Source organism: Mollisia scopiformis, assembly GCF_001500285.1.
Source record: "Mollisia scopiformis unplaced genomic scaffold LY89scaffold_35, whole genome shotgun sequence".
Lineage (NCBI taxonomy): Eukaryota > Fungi > Ascomycota > Leotiomycetes > Helotiales > Mollisiaceae > Mollisia > Mollisia scopiformis.
Window position 1 is genome coordinate 423,477 of NW_017263615.1, and position 16,670 is coordinate 440,146.

General features: G+C 46.5%; 6 protein-coding genes across 6 annotated transcripts; 3 read left to right on the plus strand and 3 right to left on the minus strand.

Annotated features, from left to right (window-relative positions):
- The first annotated feature begins 572 nt into the window (after positions 1-572).
- On the plus strand, positions 573-1,723 carry LY89DRAFT_691529 (uncharacterized protein). Its single transcript, XM_018216346.1, has one exon. The coding sequence runs from the start codon at positions 613-615 to the stop codon at positions 1,630-1,632; it is 1,020 nt and encodes a 339-aa protein (XP_018062196.1). The 5' UTR covers positions 573-612; the 3' UTR covers positions 1,633-1,723.
- Positions 1,724-2,001: 278 nt separating this feature from the next.
- On the plus strand, positions 2,002-4,169 carry LY89DRAFT_691530 (metal-dependent amidase/aminoacylase/carboxypeptidase). The gene is made up of 3 exons (XM_018216347.1): positions 2,002-2,103; positions 2,153-2,815; positions 3,186-4,169. Exons 2-3 carry the CDS (start codon positions 2,446-2,448, stop codon positions 4,106-4,108), a joined length of 1,293 nt encoding a protein of 430 aa, XP_018062197.1. The 5' UTR covers positions 2,002-2,103; positions 2,153-2,445; the 3' UTR covers positions 4,109-4,169.
- Positions 4,170-4,949: 780 nt separating this feature from the next.
- Positions 4,950-8,528, plus strand: LY89DRAFT_765910 (uncharacterized protein; the record flags this gene model as incomplete). Its single annotated transcript, XM_018221697.1, has 3 exons — positions 4,950-5,998; positions 6,127-6,178; positions 6,303-8,528. The coding sequence occupies 3 exons, from the start codon at positions 4,950-4,952 to the stop codon at positions 8,526-8,528; spliced, it is 3,327 nt and encodes a 1,108-aa protein (XP_018062198.1).
- Positions 8,529-9,994: 1,466 nt separating this feature from the next.
- Positions 9,995-11,662, minus strand: LY89DRAFT_789506 (uncharacterized protein; the record flags this gene model as incomplete). Its single annotated transcript, XM_018223263.1, has 4 exons — positions 11,270-11,662; positions 11,103-11,204; positions 10,742-11,045; positions 9,995-10,685 (listed from the first exon to the last, which is right to left on the minus strand). The coding sequence occupies exons 1-4, from the start codon at positions 11,550-11,552 to the stop codon at positions 9,995-9,997; spliced, it is 1,380 nt and encodes a 459-aa protein (XP_018062199.1). The 5' UTR covers positions 11,553-11,662.
- A 444-nt stretch (positions 11,663-12,106) lies between these two features.
- Positions 12,107-13,273, minus strand: LY89DRAFT_702265 (GroES-like protein; the record flags this gene model as incomplete). The annotated part of the gene is made up of 2 exons (XM_018217243.1): positions 12,107-12,890; positions 13,008-13,273. 2 exons carry the CDS (start codon positions 13,271-13,273, stop codon positions 12,107-12,109), a joined length of 1,050 nt encoding a protein of 349 aa, XP_018062200.1.
- Positions 13,274-14,676: 1,403 nt separating this feature from the next.
- LY89DRAFT_677621 (uncharacterized protein) lies at positions 14,677-15,489 on the minus strand (the record flags this gene model as incomplete). The annotated part of the gene is made up of 2 exons (XM_018213691.1): positions 14,677-14,890; positions 14,960-15,489. The coding sequence occupies 2 exons, from the start codon at positions 15,487-15,489 to the stop codon at positions 14,677-14,679; spliced, it is 744 nt and encodes a 247-aa protein (XP_018062201.1).
- Between the last annotated feature and the right edge of the window lie 1,181 nt (positions 15,490-16,670).

Sequence of the window (16,670 nt, forward strand, 5' to 3'; positions counted from 1 at the left end):
AATGGGTCCTGCGCAGAGTACACCACAGATATACGCCCAAATGCTTCGACAGCAGCAAGAGAATCAGCAGAAAGCTCAACAACAAGCTGCTCAAGCTGCGAATGCTGTCGCCAATGGACAGAACCAATCGTCAGCGGCTGGAAATGCAGGACAAGGACATGCGCATAGAGCTAGCACAGGAAGTTCGCATAGTGGGAAATAGGCTACTCTTGGAATGAGATTCTAGTCAGCGCAGGATGCAGGATGAGCTCAATGTCGAAAATCGTGAGCGTTGTACATGGCGTTGCGGGCTGGCTGGCTGGACGGATTTGATAGAGTAGAGCATACACGTCGCATACCTAATATTGGTACAAATAGCGTGCATGCAAGTCTTTTACTGTATGAGCTATCATGAACAGGAGAAGACAATGAACATAAACTAATACGCTACCATTCTCCATTTTGTGAACTCAAACCAAATCGTCAGCCTTGCGCCTCTATCTCACGTGCTTATTTTAATGCCTAAGATCCAAGGCCTCAACATCTAGCGCAACATTCCAAATTCTATTTCGAATCTCGTTGCCTCCTTCAAACACACGACCACACCTCTTTCCACCACAACGCCCGCACAAAATGTCTCCCTCAAAAGACGACCCTCCCGCGCCAAAAATATCAATAAAAGGCTTCTCCCTCTCCGCGAAACCCTCCTCTTCAACCTCAAAACCCAAACCGCCACCAGCAACGCTCCTAGGCAAGAGACCGCGCTCCACGTTCGCGGCGGCGCACGATGACAGTGATTCGGATGGTGAGCACAGCAGAGGGAAAGTAGAGACTGTTCATGGGTTCGAAGATGGCGGGGCCGTGAATGGGGAGAAGAAAGCTAGTGGTGCGTTGCTTGTTATCCCCAAGCAGAAGAATAGGGATTGGAAGGCTGAGGCGCGGGGGAGAGGGAGGGGAGGGAAGAATCTGTTGCCGGCAGAGGTGCAGGCTGCTCAAGAAGCTGCTAGGAAAGAACGAGAAGGAAGAGGGAGCGGGAAGGAAGAAGGTGTCGATGTTGTGAATTCGAAGGATGGGGAGATTGAGTGGGGATTGAGTGTTAGGAAACGGGTTAAGGTTGATGAGGAGGAACCTACACCTACATCTACACCTGTAGTTGAAGAAGAAAAGGTCGAGGGAAAGGCGGAAGAGAAGCCCAAAACCGCAGACGAAGAAGCTCTCGCCGCGCTCCTAGGCCAGAACAAAGAGAAAAGGGGCCCCGACCTAATCATCAAGTCCGAAACAGACGCCTACCGCCAAGCTATCGCCTCTGCGCCCGAGGCCTCCACGCTAGAAGACTACGAGCGGGTGCCCGTCGAGGAATTCGGCGCCGCTCTGCTGCGAGGAATGGGCTGGAAGGGCGAAAGTCATGGGAAAGTGAAAGATGTGAAGCGGAGACAGAATTTACTCGGCTTAGGAGCGAAAGAGTTGAAGGAGGCGGAGGAACTGGGGGCGTGGGTGCATAAGAGTGATGTGAAGCGGTTGCAGGCCGGTGGGGATAAGAGGGGAGAGAGGAGGCCTAGGGTTAGTGAGTATAGACGGGAAGAGGAGCGGAGGAGGGAAAGGAGAGGCGGTTCGGGGTATAGAGACGAGAGAGAGCGAGAGAGGAGACGATAATTTCTCTCTTTTTTTCGTTACATTTCTTTTATTTGATAGATAGAGCTGCAATGTAGTGCACACCCAGCTCTCTTCACCAATAGAAACCCATCAAATTTCGCATCCGCTTAAAATGAAAGGAAGTGAACCCGAACCCGACGGAAGTAGAACACGAAAGCGAAAGCGAGATTTTTGCGACGCGCAACAAAATGGATGGTTTGGTGGTTGTTATTGGGGGATGGAAAGGTGCAGGTACGTTGTACGTTGTTTGATGGAAGAGAAGAACTGGTAGGTTGGTTGATTGGAGGCGGATGCGGGGTACGGGATACGAGGTTGTGTACGAGGGCAGTTACACGAGGGAGAGGGATGTTGGAGTTGTCACGGACAAAGCGAAGCTATACTACCTATGCAAGTATCATTGGAATAACTATGCTTCATGTAATGTTACAAACGTGCTTCCGGCTGGGTCGAGAAATCATACATTGCCTCAAAGTAGACTTCCTCCATTTGAAAACTTCTCGACTTACCGACTAGGAGACAGGAATGTAGAGCTTACATAGCATTGAGATAGAAGATGAGAACGAGAAAGAAAGGGGTATATGAACATCGAACATCAATCTCGTGTAGCGAGAGAATGCTACTCCAAGCACCCCACCTTTCGGAGATACCAATAGTGGGATCTCGAGCCGCTATTCATGGACCTTCCAGACCTGGATATGACGATATGGCTAAATTTCGACAATACTCATGCTAAACACCATCACACTTCACAAATCCAATGAGCACCTACCAAAACAGCATCTTCCAAACATAAGGGAACAGAAACACCAGAAAATGGACACCCTTCTCAAAACCCACATCCCAACCCTCACCCCCTACGAAAAAATCTACAAAAACCTACACCAAAACCCCGGCCTCTCGCTCCAAGAAACGCTGGCTGCCTCCGTTGCGGCCTCACGCCTTCAATCGTTGTCTGGATTCGATGTCCGGACCGAGATTGGGGGTACGGGTCTTATTGGGATCTTAAAAGGGGAGGGAAAGGGGGACGGCAGGACGGTGTTGGTGAGGGCTGATACGGATGCGTTGCCGGTGGAGGAGTTGACCGGGTTAGAGTATGCGAGTAAGAAGAGGGAGGTGGATGTTGAGGATGGGGTGAAGAAACCGGTTATGCATGCTTGTGGGCATGATATGCATGTTGCTTGTAGTGAGTTTGGTTTCTTTTGTTGGGTGTTTGGAAGTTTGATTATGTTTCTGGGTCTGGAGGTTTCTTTTGTGTTTTGAGATTTGGGGGAGACAGATGTTGGTCCCTGAATGATGACTTTGGACGGGCTGGGTGGTTTTGGTGTTCAACTCACAGTTGAGACTTCGAATGTTGGTGTTGAAGTTGGAGATTGAAGTGCCTTACTTGTCGTGGACCAGTGGTGAAGTTTCACACCGTGTCAATGTGGGAGCGAACGAGCATTATCTACGTCTTGAGGATGTTTCATGTTCAGTGTATCTCGCTTACTTTCCAACTTTATGTTGCTCTTGAACGTCAATTCTTGAAGCCAGACATGAACACTAACACCCTTCAGTGCTCGCAGCAGCAACTACTCTTCACTCCGCCCGCAAAGAATGGTCAGGAACCCTAATCGTCCTCTTCCAGCCCAACGAAGAAAGAGCGGGAGGTGCAAAAGCCATGATTGCCGATGGTCTCTACACCAAACACGGTTGTCCACTTCCAGACGTCGTCCTCGGCCAACACGTGATGCCCTTTCCTGCTGGCACTGTTGGCACCAAAGTAGGAAGCTTCGCATCAGCAGCCGACTCTTTCCGAGTCACAGTCTATGGTAGAGGCGGTCATGCTTCGCAACCTCATCGCACGATCGATCCTGTTATCATAGCTGCGCATATCGTGGTGAGATTACAGACTGTTGTGAGTAGAGAGGTGGATCCTAGGGAGGCGGCTGTGGTGACAGTAGGAAGTGTGCAGGCGGGACAGACTGAGAATATCATTGCCAGCGAAGCGTTGCTGAAAATCAATGTCAGGACGGTGACGCCAGAAACGAGAGAAAGAGTCTTGGCAGCAATAAAGAGGATCGTCAAGGCTGAGTGTGAAGCAAGCGGGAGTCCGAAGGAGCCATTATGGGAATCTACCTCACAGTTCCCTTTCACGGTCAACGACAAAGATACCACAGAGCATGTTTCAAAAACTTTTGAGAAGTACTTCGGAGATAAGTTTGACCCAGAAGCTCATCCATTGGGTGGCAGTGAGGATTTTCCGATCTTGGCGACGGAAGTCCCACATAAGGACGGGAAGGGGAAGGGTGTTCCGTATTGCTATTGGACATTTGGAGGTGTTGATCCGGGGAAGTTTGAGGATGCGAAGAAGAGGGGGAAATTGCAAGAGGAAGTTCCAATCAACCATAGTGCATATTTTGCTCCTGTTATACAGCCTACGATGAAGACTGGCGTAGAGGCGCTTGTTGTTGGAGCTTTGAGTTTCTTAGGAAGGTGATGATTAGATATTATGAGACCTTGAAAGGCATGTATACTAGTACTCCATAAATCACTGCGTTCGATATTTCACAGCCTAACTACGTGCTATATCGTCTTCTCTTCTCTTAGATAGAGTGTATCAAAGTTCTGACGGGATTCTTCTAAGTAGTCGACTACTATGATCTAGTAACACAAGTTTCATGAATATGAATTCAAAGTGATCACTTATCAAAATTCTTCCACCAACTAAACTTTTGGACGACTTGACATCGCACTTTCTTGATCCGAGGGAGACTGTTCGGGCCCTTTTCCATCAGTGGTATGATTACATCCAAAATAGTCTTGCGATTCAAGATCCACACAAGGCTTGTTACACTGAGCCTCGCCGCAACATGCACGCGGAGAGATGCATTTAAAGTCGCCGCCTGATAGCGCCTCGTCAAATCCTCGTCACGCTTTCTTGGTGGTCCCGTCTTTTGCATGAACGATACCAATGGGAGCCCAACTTTCTGTGGGACAAAGGTCTTTGCATGACATCTTACACCAGGCTCCCGTGTTATCTACTTTGTAACGTAGGAGTTTATATTCCATAGGCTTATTAAACGAAGAGGTTTTGGCGATCGAAAGTTACGCCCGAAGGATTACGCTATGACTGTTGATAGGTGTGGAAACGCACTCAGCTGCGCCTCGTTGATGCCCAAATAGATCATGAAGCCGGGTCATTTTCATTATCGTTAAAGATAATTTTTCATTGCAGCAATCAAGGACTCTGAAATAGTACTTTTTGACGAAATTGAGCAACAATATCCATTTCGGTTTCAAGCAAAGCTCTTCCTATTGGGAGGTTCAGTGTAGCCATCATGTCGCTGTCAACGCATAGGATAAGGCGGAGCGAACAGCGCGGAAGAGAGAAAGCTAGGCTTGAACCTATTGGAGAGGCTTTGAACAAGAGTCAATGGACTGTTGGTGATTACGATACATCGCCTGCCCTTTCCGAGGACGAAGTCGGAGATCTAGAACTACAAACGCGAATCAATAGCTCACGAGTCCCAGCGAGAGAGTCGAGGCTTGCAATAATGTCTCCGATTGTTATTGCAAGCTTCACGAAAGAGCTTCTGGAACATCCCCAGGTGATTGAATGGGCCAATGAGGCAGCAACCAATACACCCGCAGATGTCCTCAAGGCCCAGTTATCTAATTTGTTGGAAGATTATTATAGGAAATTGGTACCATTCGCTGCCGAGTTTCTGGGAGACGGGACGCCAGACTTGGATCCTGGTGATATCATACGACGAGGGAGACTGACAATCGTTAGATACTTTAGAGAAGGGGCCAAAGAATCTGGCACAGTTGTAGATCACGGTTTCTTGGATGATGCAAGAACCTCAACTCGGCACGATCTTTCTTGGAAATCTTTGAGTAATTGGGGATTCCCTGCCCACAGCATCGACAGCACCTGTGATGAAGTCCCTAGCCACGGAAATTCTAGCAACATAGAGATACTCATATACTACTCGGAAGTCAGAACACATCTCATCGAATCGCAACCCTTTGAACATCTGGTCGCGCAATTTCGAAATTGGTACCTGACACAGATCGATCAGCATCCAATGCCATTAGTAATTTCTTCTGAAGGGATTCCGACTGATAAGCCAGATTCGCCTAAATCTTTGGTTTCCCTGAAAATGCACTGGGACCTACGGTCATTCCTGGAAACTCAATATGGCCCTAATAGTCATGTAAAGCTTGAGTCAGTGATAACGATCAGTGGGTCGGCAATTTGTTGTCAAGCACTTACAGTCGCGGATTATCTTAAACAAAAGTGGCCAGGATATGGGGTCACTGTCTTAGAAGCTCTCCAATCAGCTCTAGATAGTCCTGAAAGCCGTGCTGAAGTATCAGATGGAAGGTGCGTCTGTCACGGGAACCATATGGGCAGAAAGAGTAGTATTGATAAATCTGAAGAATCTAAGTGAGAGTACAGGAGTGAGGATATATAGGCATGAAAGGTTTCAGCACTAAGAGCCCCTGAACTAGTCCTAAACCAGCGAATAAAAGTGGAGACAACCGAATTCCAACTGACATGAAGGTACGTAAAGTTTTGATTTCATTTTGCAGACTTCTGAATCCTCCTTAGCTGGGACTTGATATTAGTGACGAATAAAGATAAAGGATACTCAGTACTCGTACACATAGCTGATCGAATGCTAAAGGTGGTTGAAGTCAAAGTGCAAGGCTCGTCCGACGATATCGTATTGATGAAACAAATATTTTCCTGGGTTGGAGCTGCGATACGGACTTCAAAATCTTCACAGGCGGAGTACTCTGAGTGTGTATCTTCTCCTGACGGCGAGGATCAATTTTTCATGGATTTCGTTCAAACGCCAACACCAGAAGCAGAGACAACTTGTTGGTTACCTTTGTTCAAAAATGCTGTGATTGCGACAGGCTTTCCTACCGCCGCTCGTACCAATCATGAAATTGGTGTGGAAATCCCACTGGAGATGATGGCTGTTCTAATTGGAGCTGAGCGGGCCGTAGAGCATGACGGCGGTATCCTCATTAAAGGTTTTTCGAGTGTGCTTGTGCCCGTCGCCCGGAAAAACGATTCAGTCCAGTGGCACTTGCTTGAGAATTCAGACGGAACACGTTTGAAATACAGCGATATACGAGAGAGGTGTCAAGACAGATTATCTATAGATGAGCTGAGTCAAGAGTCGCTTCGTGAGATGAGAGTTTTTCTAGGGTGGTTGAGGCACGCGAAATCTTTCTTCGGGACACCAGAGGTTGCATATAAGAACATTACCGCATCCAAAGCCGACAAAGCTTCAAAAACCCTCAGTTTGACAGATATTACAGTTGGATTCTCGAAATTGGGTTCTGCAAGCACAAAATTTGCTCTGGGGGCAAGAGAAGTTCGCTACATTTCTCGGGCCAACCGCCTAGAGAGGTTGCTTGACGCAGCGGAAGAGATGGATATATGTCTCTATGATTTCGATTTCCAAAGATCATGGATGGCGTCTGGAACTGAAGTACTTTTGCACCTCATTCATACTAAACATACAGTAAAGCCTTTTTGCATTGCGGGACAGGAAATAACCCTGGAATTTGCAAGTCCGGCAGAAAACGGGCCTGATGCTTGCAGAGCTGCTATAATGAGCATGGCTTCGCTTTCCTTGTACAGCAGCACGTCAGTGTCTGTGACAAGTTATTGCGTTCAAGATCTCGTAAATGATCTATGGCTGCGTTTGGAAAAGCTCGAAGAGCCTGGTGACCAACCCGGAATACCAATAAGCATGAAATTCAGCACAAAGCTAGCAGGCTACGAAATTATGGACATCGTTCTCGACAAAGGAGTTTTGAGACAAAAAGAGGTTTCTCTCAAAAACACAAGTGGAAAATGGCTCGACATTATCAAAGCTTGCGATGGCGTCGTTCTCTTCGGGAGTCATTTTGGACATCTCATCAGACCCGCGTTGAGTAACAAAGGTCTCTGTCCTGACTGGACTAACTTGCCGGATGGAAAAGACTATATGGCCACAACCGTTCAGAAGCTGCTTCGTTTCTTTGGGAATGCCAATGAAGTCGGTCATCTGACTTCGGCCGGCTTGACCCTCCACAAAGTTTCCGTTCTGTTCGAAAGCTGCCGCAATCAATCGTCATCGTGTTGTTGCCAACGTGTTCTTCAAGTCATTCCAAAATCACGAATCTCGTTCAAGTCCGCCACTCCACCTGGATCGTTGGGATCTACAGGCTGCGTCATCATCGGAAGAGCTGCCCGTGTTCTAAGGTCACGAAAACTCACTTCTCGCAATACAGCTTCTCGTTCGTTTGGGGCTGTCGACTATAGCTGTGAAGATATGGTCAGTTCTCGTGAAGAGTCTCCGGAGAATTGGACTTCGGATACTTTGGAAGATACAACGATAACAGTGAAGAGGTTCTACCAGACACAGACGGAAGATGAATGTCATACTTATTCTGGTCAAGAAGTAGCATTTCCGCACCCTCAGCTTCAACAGGAAGAGCTGGATGAATCTTATGAGGAGAATCTTGGAGCCTGCTTGGAAGGTGCGACAGCTCAGCTCTCAATTATGAATTCGGGCTTGCCAGCGTCACAAAGTCTGCCAACGAATGAGGATAGGGAAATATCAAGTACATATGGTTACAACTGTGCTTCAACCAATGATCGATCTGCTGCTATTGACAATATGCACATTGATAGCATTGAAGAGGATGACAACCTAGAAAAAGATCAGCTCTATCGTCGTAGGGTAACCATCAACACCTTTGGCAAGGTTACTCGTGCTCAAAGCCAGGATTCACCTCGAAAACTTAGACATGTGCAAAAGAAGTCACACTTGAGAGCACGAGAAAACAGACAAGTGAGCGCTATAGACTGGGAAGAGGACAATATGGACACTTCTTGTATTTCAAACTGAGTTCGAGGCCGTGCTGTACACATCTTTCGTCTAGTCAGCGGGCAAATAGACCCAGGCCATTGGCTTTTTTTTCAACGAGCGTTTTATGTAGGATCCCAATAACTAGAAAGCAAGACAAGGACTCTTCTTTCGAATTCATGCAACTCTTGTGCTTGAATCATCTGCATGCTCGCAGCGTTGCCAGCTGCCCAGCCACTCCTTCGCGGGTGTTCAGGCTGAGCTGGCTAACTTGAATCGGCTGGCGAGGAGTAGGAAGGCCGAGGTTTTAGATTTTTTGGCGAGGCTAATGAAGGCTAATATATATTTTAGCGAGGAGTAGAAAGACTAAGCAGGTTGGCTTTAAATGCGATTTTCAAGGATTTAAACGAGATTAAAGTTTGATTTTTAATTTCCGAACTAGCCACCTTTTGTCTAGCTGAGCTAGCCAATTACTTTTTACTAGCGAGGAGAAAGAAAGTAAAAATTAAAAAATCGCTGGCGAGGAGAAAGAAGGCGGTAGCGGGCTGAGGAAGGCTGTTTATTGGCTGGGCGGTTGGCATCGCTGCATGCTCGAGAATCAAACGATGATTTCTTTTCCCCAATTCGTAAATAAATCACGTTTATTTCACCTTTCTTGAACTATCGCGAGATAATGGTTCATAAATCGACCTTCTAAATATGGATTGGCCTGAATTTGAAACTTCAAAGGAGACAATACTCTGCTGTTATATCTAACAAATACGATTATAACGAGGATCGTATAATTTAATGAAAACAAAATACATCAGGCTGAGGAATTACTTTATACTCTATAAACCCAGAGTGGCAGATCAGTCAGTTAGACAGTCGTCAGCTAAAGCATTTTTTGCCAGCTGAAGACTGATAAGAATCACGATATCTAGCTGATTTAGCCAGACTGGCTAATCAGCTAGCCAATTAGCGGTACTGAATATGAGGATATATTATTTGAAATTGAGATACTCTAATAAAAACCTCTCAAATGCTACTTTTTCTTCGTATTGACTTTTTAAACGTGCTTGATACTCTATGCAATGACTTTTAGAGTGTAATTATGATAATGAAATGAGTTTTGTGTATATATATATATATATATATATTTCAAACTGTACTCAATACATTAGGCTTGCAATAAGGGGTCTAATTGCGCGCATAGACTTACAGGCCTAAAAATATCTAAAACTAGCTAATTACATGCTTTCTACTAGGTTTTTCTGCTCCGAAAACACTAGAATCTGCCTCTATTATAGCTTCGAAATCTAAAAATTTATATCCTCAAAATGATCAGTGAGTTGATTTGAAAATTGTTTGCTAAATTACTAACTGATGAAATATTTTGAGCTAAATGATGGATGCAATGTTATTTTAATAGTTAGCGTTGATTAGCTAGCTGACTGCATGCCTACTCTGTATAAATCAATAGTCGCCAAAATATTGTTTATGACTCAGTAGCGTAACTTTAACAGCCATCAATGTCCGTCTGGTGGTCCCTGGTACACGAGATCCCATACCGCGCGACCTGTTTGATCGTGAAGGATATTTATCCATGGGAACTGGCAAATGGAGTCACAAACTCTTGACCAGCTATCAATTTGAAACCGCACAGCCAATCTTCTGATCCTCAAAACGAGCCAGTAACTAACACTCGTGGTCTTGAACCAGAGACTTGCAACAAACAAAAGCCACAGAAGCAAATTGTCATCATCGCGAGCATCGAATTCTTCGTCAAGAACCTCCCTTAGCCGCCGAGAGATTAAATGGTATCCTTGGATTCGGCGGTTATCCCACTGCAGGAATAATGTTGTCATGAATGTTATTAAACCGATATGATATGCTGCTTCCCTCCTGCATTCAGGTTTCGGACTTTGTAATGGTCGAAATCGAATCAGGCGGCAACATATAGATATCACTATCTCTAAAAAGGTCTTGATATCTAAGTTCCGGCGGGAAGGAGGGCTATTAAATAGAGCAGCGATACTCATGACATCAACGAGTATGTCTCGAAGATCGGTGTTGATTCCGTCGTATTGATGCTGTCCAGAGGTTGCACCAGGAGAATAGTTGATTTCTATTGATGGAAGCATACTTCGAATCTCAGACATGCGGTCTCGATAAAATAATACTGGCTCTCCGTATCGGAGTGCGTAGAGTATATCCATTCTGAGAACCAACACCACATTAGATGAAAATGTAAACTGTGATTGGAAAGCACCAACTTAGACATTTTCAACAAAAGTGTAGAGCAGCTCTTGAGGCGAGAGAGTCCACCACGGAGTTCGATCAATTTCCTCAATCCTTCGTAATGAATACGCGAAGCCTTCTCATGCCGAATTTGCTCTTGAAGGATAAGCATCATCACCATACAAAGCGTGGAATCCGAGAGAGCTTCTTCGCCTTGCATCCTTCGCTGCACAAGTGAAAAGGTGTTAGAAAGATAGGACAATGCTTTCGATGAGCTAATGCCTCCGCTACTGAAGAATGCATTGGTTGATGCCATCAGTGCGAGACTGCAGTATGCTGCTGCGCTAAGTCAGTAAAGCTAGAACTAGAACTTAGTCTTGTGAGTGAGATATATACCATCCGCATCAATGAACGTTGTTACAAGCCAGTCATGTTTGTACCCATCAGATGAAAGCCCAAGCTGAGAAGGGTACATCTTCTCTGTTATGAAGATGAAAACTTAGGATAGCATGTCTTAGTAGTACTCTTAATTGACTTATCAAGATAGGAGCTGTCATACTTACACTGATCAATACTTTTCAGTGAGCTTTCACTTAGCTCCACCGGAAATGGGAAAGTGCGCAATACATTTCCAAGATTCCTTGCGACCGGCCCTGAATCTTCCTCGTTGGATTTCCTTGCCTCCTTCCTTGAATCGTCACATGGAGTAGGCAACTCAAGTCTTGAACGACGATGTACTGTCTTTCCAGCATTTCTATCCTTCATGACATGGCTACGGATTGACTTTCGAGTGACTTTGTCGACCTTGGCCCCGCTCCCATCCACGAACTGGAATGTTTTCTTCATGTTGAGGCAAAGACAAGTCGGTATTGCCAACTGCACTTACTCTCCTTCAAAGACAGACCGAGGGTACCCCAGGAAGAGATCAAACCACATTAGGCGGTGTATATAATAATATTTCACACGATCATATTCGTGAACGAGGTACCAGCCCGGTACGTGACGTTTTGGTGGGGCATCTCAGTCAGCAGCAGGGGATCACCGAAAGGGCTGGAGCTTTAGGCGAACGGCGGGCCAATAGACATCTGGCAAGGGTCAAGCGGCATGATGAGCCTCAAGATCTTCGTTTGCATACTCCCTTTGTATATCAAACATTGTCTCCAGGACGGGGGAAGATGAGGTTTCAGGTTCGTTCCGAAATCGTGTCTCAAACTGAAGAAGATATTGAGTAGTTTATGGAGGTCATTTACTACTGACACTCTCGCCCCACCACCAAAACAGAACTACTACTGCTACTGATTGAAACAAGAATTGCATTGCATTTCTAGCTTCTTCAACGCGTCTCTGTCAATTGTCTAGCTATGAAGTTTCAATAAGCAGTCACAACCTGCTTAAACTACTTACAATTCCACCACCATCTTTGCCGCACTCAAACCCGCCTTTGCCTTCTTCAGCGCATCCTGAATACTCTCCAAGCCCTTCCCAGCCACAATCGGCGGCGGCACGCACAGCAGCTTCCCGGCCTCGAGAGCTGGAGTCAAATAATCCCTAAATAAAGGTATTGACGCATCATTGACAGAGAAGATCATGCTGGCCTTCACGTTGGCAGGAACATCAGCGGGAGGAGGGTGCGTGCAAGCCAGGTGACCTCCACCAAGCGCGGCGAGGATAGCAAGGGCGGTAGGATAGGTGTCGGGAGTGGCAATAGCGACAATGATCCCGATGAAGCCTCCATATTTGGCTACAGCAGCTCCGACTTTCTCTGTGATAGCAGAATCCTTATGGTCAATGACTTCGACTGCACCGCAGCGTTGACTGAGGCCAAAGTTGTGCGCTCCGGTGATAGTGATAACGGTGACACCAACTGCAGTGGCTAATTGGGTGACTACGGCGCCCACGGTCGAGGAACCGCCGTACACGACAAGAGTCTTGCCCGAGGATGGAACGGGGCGCTGCACAGACGGGTATGGAAGGCCGAGAAGCGCGAGGGGGACACCGGGCATCACTTCACCGGGTTGCTGATTGAAGAGGGCGCAGGCTGCCGCTCCTACAGCTAAGGGTAGGACGACACCGTCTTTGAAAGCGATGGAGTTGGGGAGAATGGCTGCTCTATCGGCGCTCACGATGGTATATAGCGCAAAGGCGCCGTCTTCGGGACGGCCAGTAACGAGAGTCATGCCGTGTCTGTACTCCGAAAGAAACCCTGCGTTAGCCAGGAAATCTAAGAAGTGTGTCTATACGCTGAAGAAAAAACCCGAGAGAATAGAAAGAAGACTTGCGAGATAACGTGAACTGACTTACCCAATGACTCGATCCCCCTTCTTAAAGCGTTCTACGTCTGAGCCAACGGCATACACGGTGCCAGCGACATCATTACCGATGACAGTTGGCCACTGCTTCACAAAAACGCCTGCCTCCAGCATCCAGTTGTCGACATGGTTGATGCCCACGACCGCGTTGTGTACGACCAGCTCACCGGGACCTGGCGTGGGCATCGGGGCCTCGCGGATCTCGAGAGGGGTGTCGGCTTTGATCAGCCATGCGGCTCGGTTGGTTGGTAGTTCCATCGTTCGTTCCTTTATCCTTTTTCGTCGTTCCTATAGTCGTGCAATCAGTAACATGGTTATCATATGATGGCTATGCTGACGTGAATGAAATGAGATGTAGAAGACACGCTGGTGGACAAAGAAGACGCACTTCTCTTAAATATAATGTAAATCGGCAGACTTAGTCAAGGCCTGCAAATGTGATAGCGCGTATGAGAGGTTGGGACGATAAGTCAGGTATAAAAGTGATGTCCACAAGCTCGTAGAAGAATGCCTTTATTCCGAGGTCTAAAGCTAAGGAATGAAAACGATGAGGAGAGGTGAAAGCCCATCTATATACTAGAGTAGAGGTTTCCAGGGGGTTGTAGGAAGTAGTTAGCCGCAGGTGACGGCTCGATGAATTGTCAGAATAAGGCAGCATAGACACAACATCCCATCAGCAATTATAAATCGTCAAGTCTAAATTACAAACATGGGGCATCATCGGAGACATACTCTTGTCAACGTTCCTTGTCTAGTGCTAGCTTAGCCATGGCACTGAATACTTTCTCTCCGCCAGTGGACCATTTCTGGCGAGCCAAGCCGCTTGACCAATCGGGAAATCAATCTCTCATTGGTCAGTCAACATTTCTCAGCGGCCCACTAGATTTCAAGCCACATCATATGCTCGATAGAAATCGTTATGTCTCGTGGATCTCCGGATTGAACTAGGAGGACAAAGATCCTTCATGATGACAGCGGTAAGATTGATGCATAACGACAATAGGCAGGAGCTTCCTGCTGCATTCTGCATTCTGCGATTGACTGATATTAACGTAGATCCTGGTCAGTCAAGTACTTCCTTCCTCTGTGTCTAGTCTTCTGAATACACATTCTCTCGGAGAAATCATGATGCTGAACACATTTCATAATTCTACAGGCGGAAAAACCCAGGATTACAGTCTTGATCCACCTTCCCGAGTCATACTTATCTCGAGCGGGGTCACGTGAAGCAAGAAAGAGGACATCCAATGCTTTTGCATCTAAGATATGCAAAGAAATGCTGACATTAAATATGCGGATCCGTACAAATACTCCTTGTCACACGTTCTTGAATCGTATTCGAAGGTTGACAATAAAGCAAAACTGCTACTTAGAACCTTAAAACAGACTACAATAACTTCAGCAGCTGCAATTTAGGGGAACACGAAATCCCATTTGCTCGCAATGTGACATATAATTGAACTACATGGTATCCGCAATTGAAAGTACAAAAAACAAAGGACACCAATTCCGGCTATTATATTCAGAAGCATCGAGGGTATATGGCAATCAACGAACCGAGAAACTAGACCATAACAAACTCAAGAACACGCTCACAACCGAGTTCATCTCTTCGTAATGCCTGAGTATCCTCCTTCAAGGGTACAGTTCGTTGACATCCTTCATACATCGGATCCTGCAGACATTTGTGGGCGGCTTTTCCCAATGTAACGATGATCATGGTATTCGTTTGAATCATCTTCCGATTCCTCTGGCTCACCAAACAGCACGCTTGTAGCTAACTTGTATACCCCGCCAACGGGCTTCTCTACTGCAATAGCTAGGGCGAGCAGGTTCGGGTTTCCAAAGTCGGGAACTGACAACAGTAGCAGACCACTAAAGACCACATAAACAGTCAGCAATTTTTCCTGTTTCTACGCATTGTCGTCCTTAAGATATACTAACAAAGTAATGAACCCCAAAATCACAGCAGCAGTAGTCGAAGGCGGCAAATCGCAAGGCCCACCACAGACATCAACCTGATGCGCGATCAAGCTCAAAGTGATCAACATCCCCAAAAGTATGATCCCATCTATGGTGGCAGCCGCAGACTTCTGGATCCACGATTCTTGCGCCCTGGCGGAAACATCCTTCAATCTCGGATGCACCACCTCGATCTTTATGAGCACGAACTGACTGCCAAAATGCGACCCAAGTACAATGACCTGTCGTGCAATCGCGAAAGAGAGGAATACGATTACACCCGCATAAAGAGGACCATGTGTGACAAAGATGATGAATGCGGGGATCGCGAGGACGAGAGCGAGGGCTCGCAGAGTGAGGCTTGGTTTGAAGCTCGTCGCGAACGGGCGCGTAGGGGATGTGGTCGCGAAGCCGTAGAGGAAAGGGGTTTCTTCGTCGTCTTCGTGATCGTAGTTTGACTCGAGGGAATTGCGATGAGGATCTGCAAGGAGAGGAGTTCGTGAGGAGGCCATGGTGTGATGTGCTGGTGGAGATAGGAGAACGGTAAGGCTTTGAGACAGGAAAGGATTTCCTTGCAATCGCAGTCGGCGGCGTTCAGGGTCCGTTGGTGGGTAACGGTACGTGGGGGAAGTGGCCTGAGCTCCAGCTCACAGCACTGATCAGCCTTATACTGTAGTACTTTCACGCATCATGATTGCCTCACAAGATAATGGAAATGAACAGTCATGGAATTGCGCAGTTTTCAGCACCAAAAATAAGACTAGTTACCGAGATGATAAGCGAGTCTTGAAAAAGGGGGCTTAATCAATGAAACCACGATATGAGAGTCGTGCAGCGGATGGAGGGTTTCTTCTCTCAGGTCACAGAGAAGTAACACTACTGTCTTTCGTTGCCAAGATCTTCCTTTCAAACTTTATGCTATATAAACTACACACATCTCGACATTCCTCAGCCAAGCAGTTTAGCAGATGGTGATGCGAATAGTGGAATTACATGAATCAGTATCTGTAACACAACAAATATGATTCCGTGCTCATCACGTCCGATACTTTCACATTAGGTCCAAGTCATGCGCAATTAAAAACGTCGTCTAGAGAGTAGGTAAGGCTCGAATTCCCTATTGTGTCGTTACCGTACTCCATCAACCTGCGCTGCGGGAGCCTTTGTTGCCATATCCACCACATCCTATCCATCTGAGTGTGTTGCAACAGAAATATAGGATCTGTGAATAGCATCAGCACGGATTTCGCTGATATGACGAAGTCAAGCAGAACAGAATGCTCAGATCACATTTCATGGTAGTTGCGTTTCATTTCCATGCAAGGCCATTGCATGTGCGGGGAGCATCAGGTGGATACGACTGAGAAGACATGATAGGGTATTCGTGTTGATCCGTATATTGAATGTCAGCAATTCTTTGCATATCTCGGATGCAAGAGCACATCCCCGCAGCGAAGCCTCATTTACCTGAACCTCAGTACAGTAGAGGGTCTTCAGTCACTTATGCCAGGATCTGGCCGAACTTTATTGCAAAATATTTTTTACATTGCAGATAGAGAGAAACCTGTAAATCACTGCAAGGTCGAATTATGGGAATATTGTCGGAGGGTGGGAATAAGTTTCGCTGACTTCATGTTCCAACCAACACGTTGACACCCAGAAACCCCGAAAAACCAACATTAGAGCGACATGA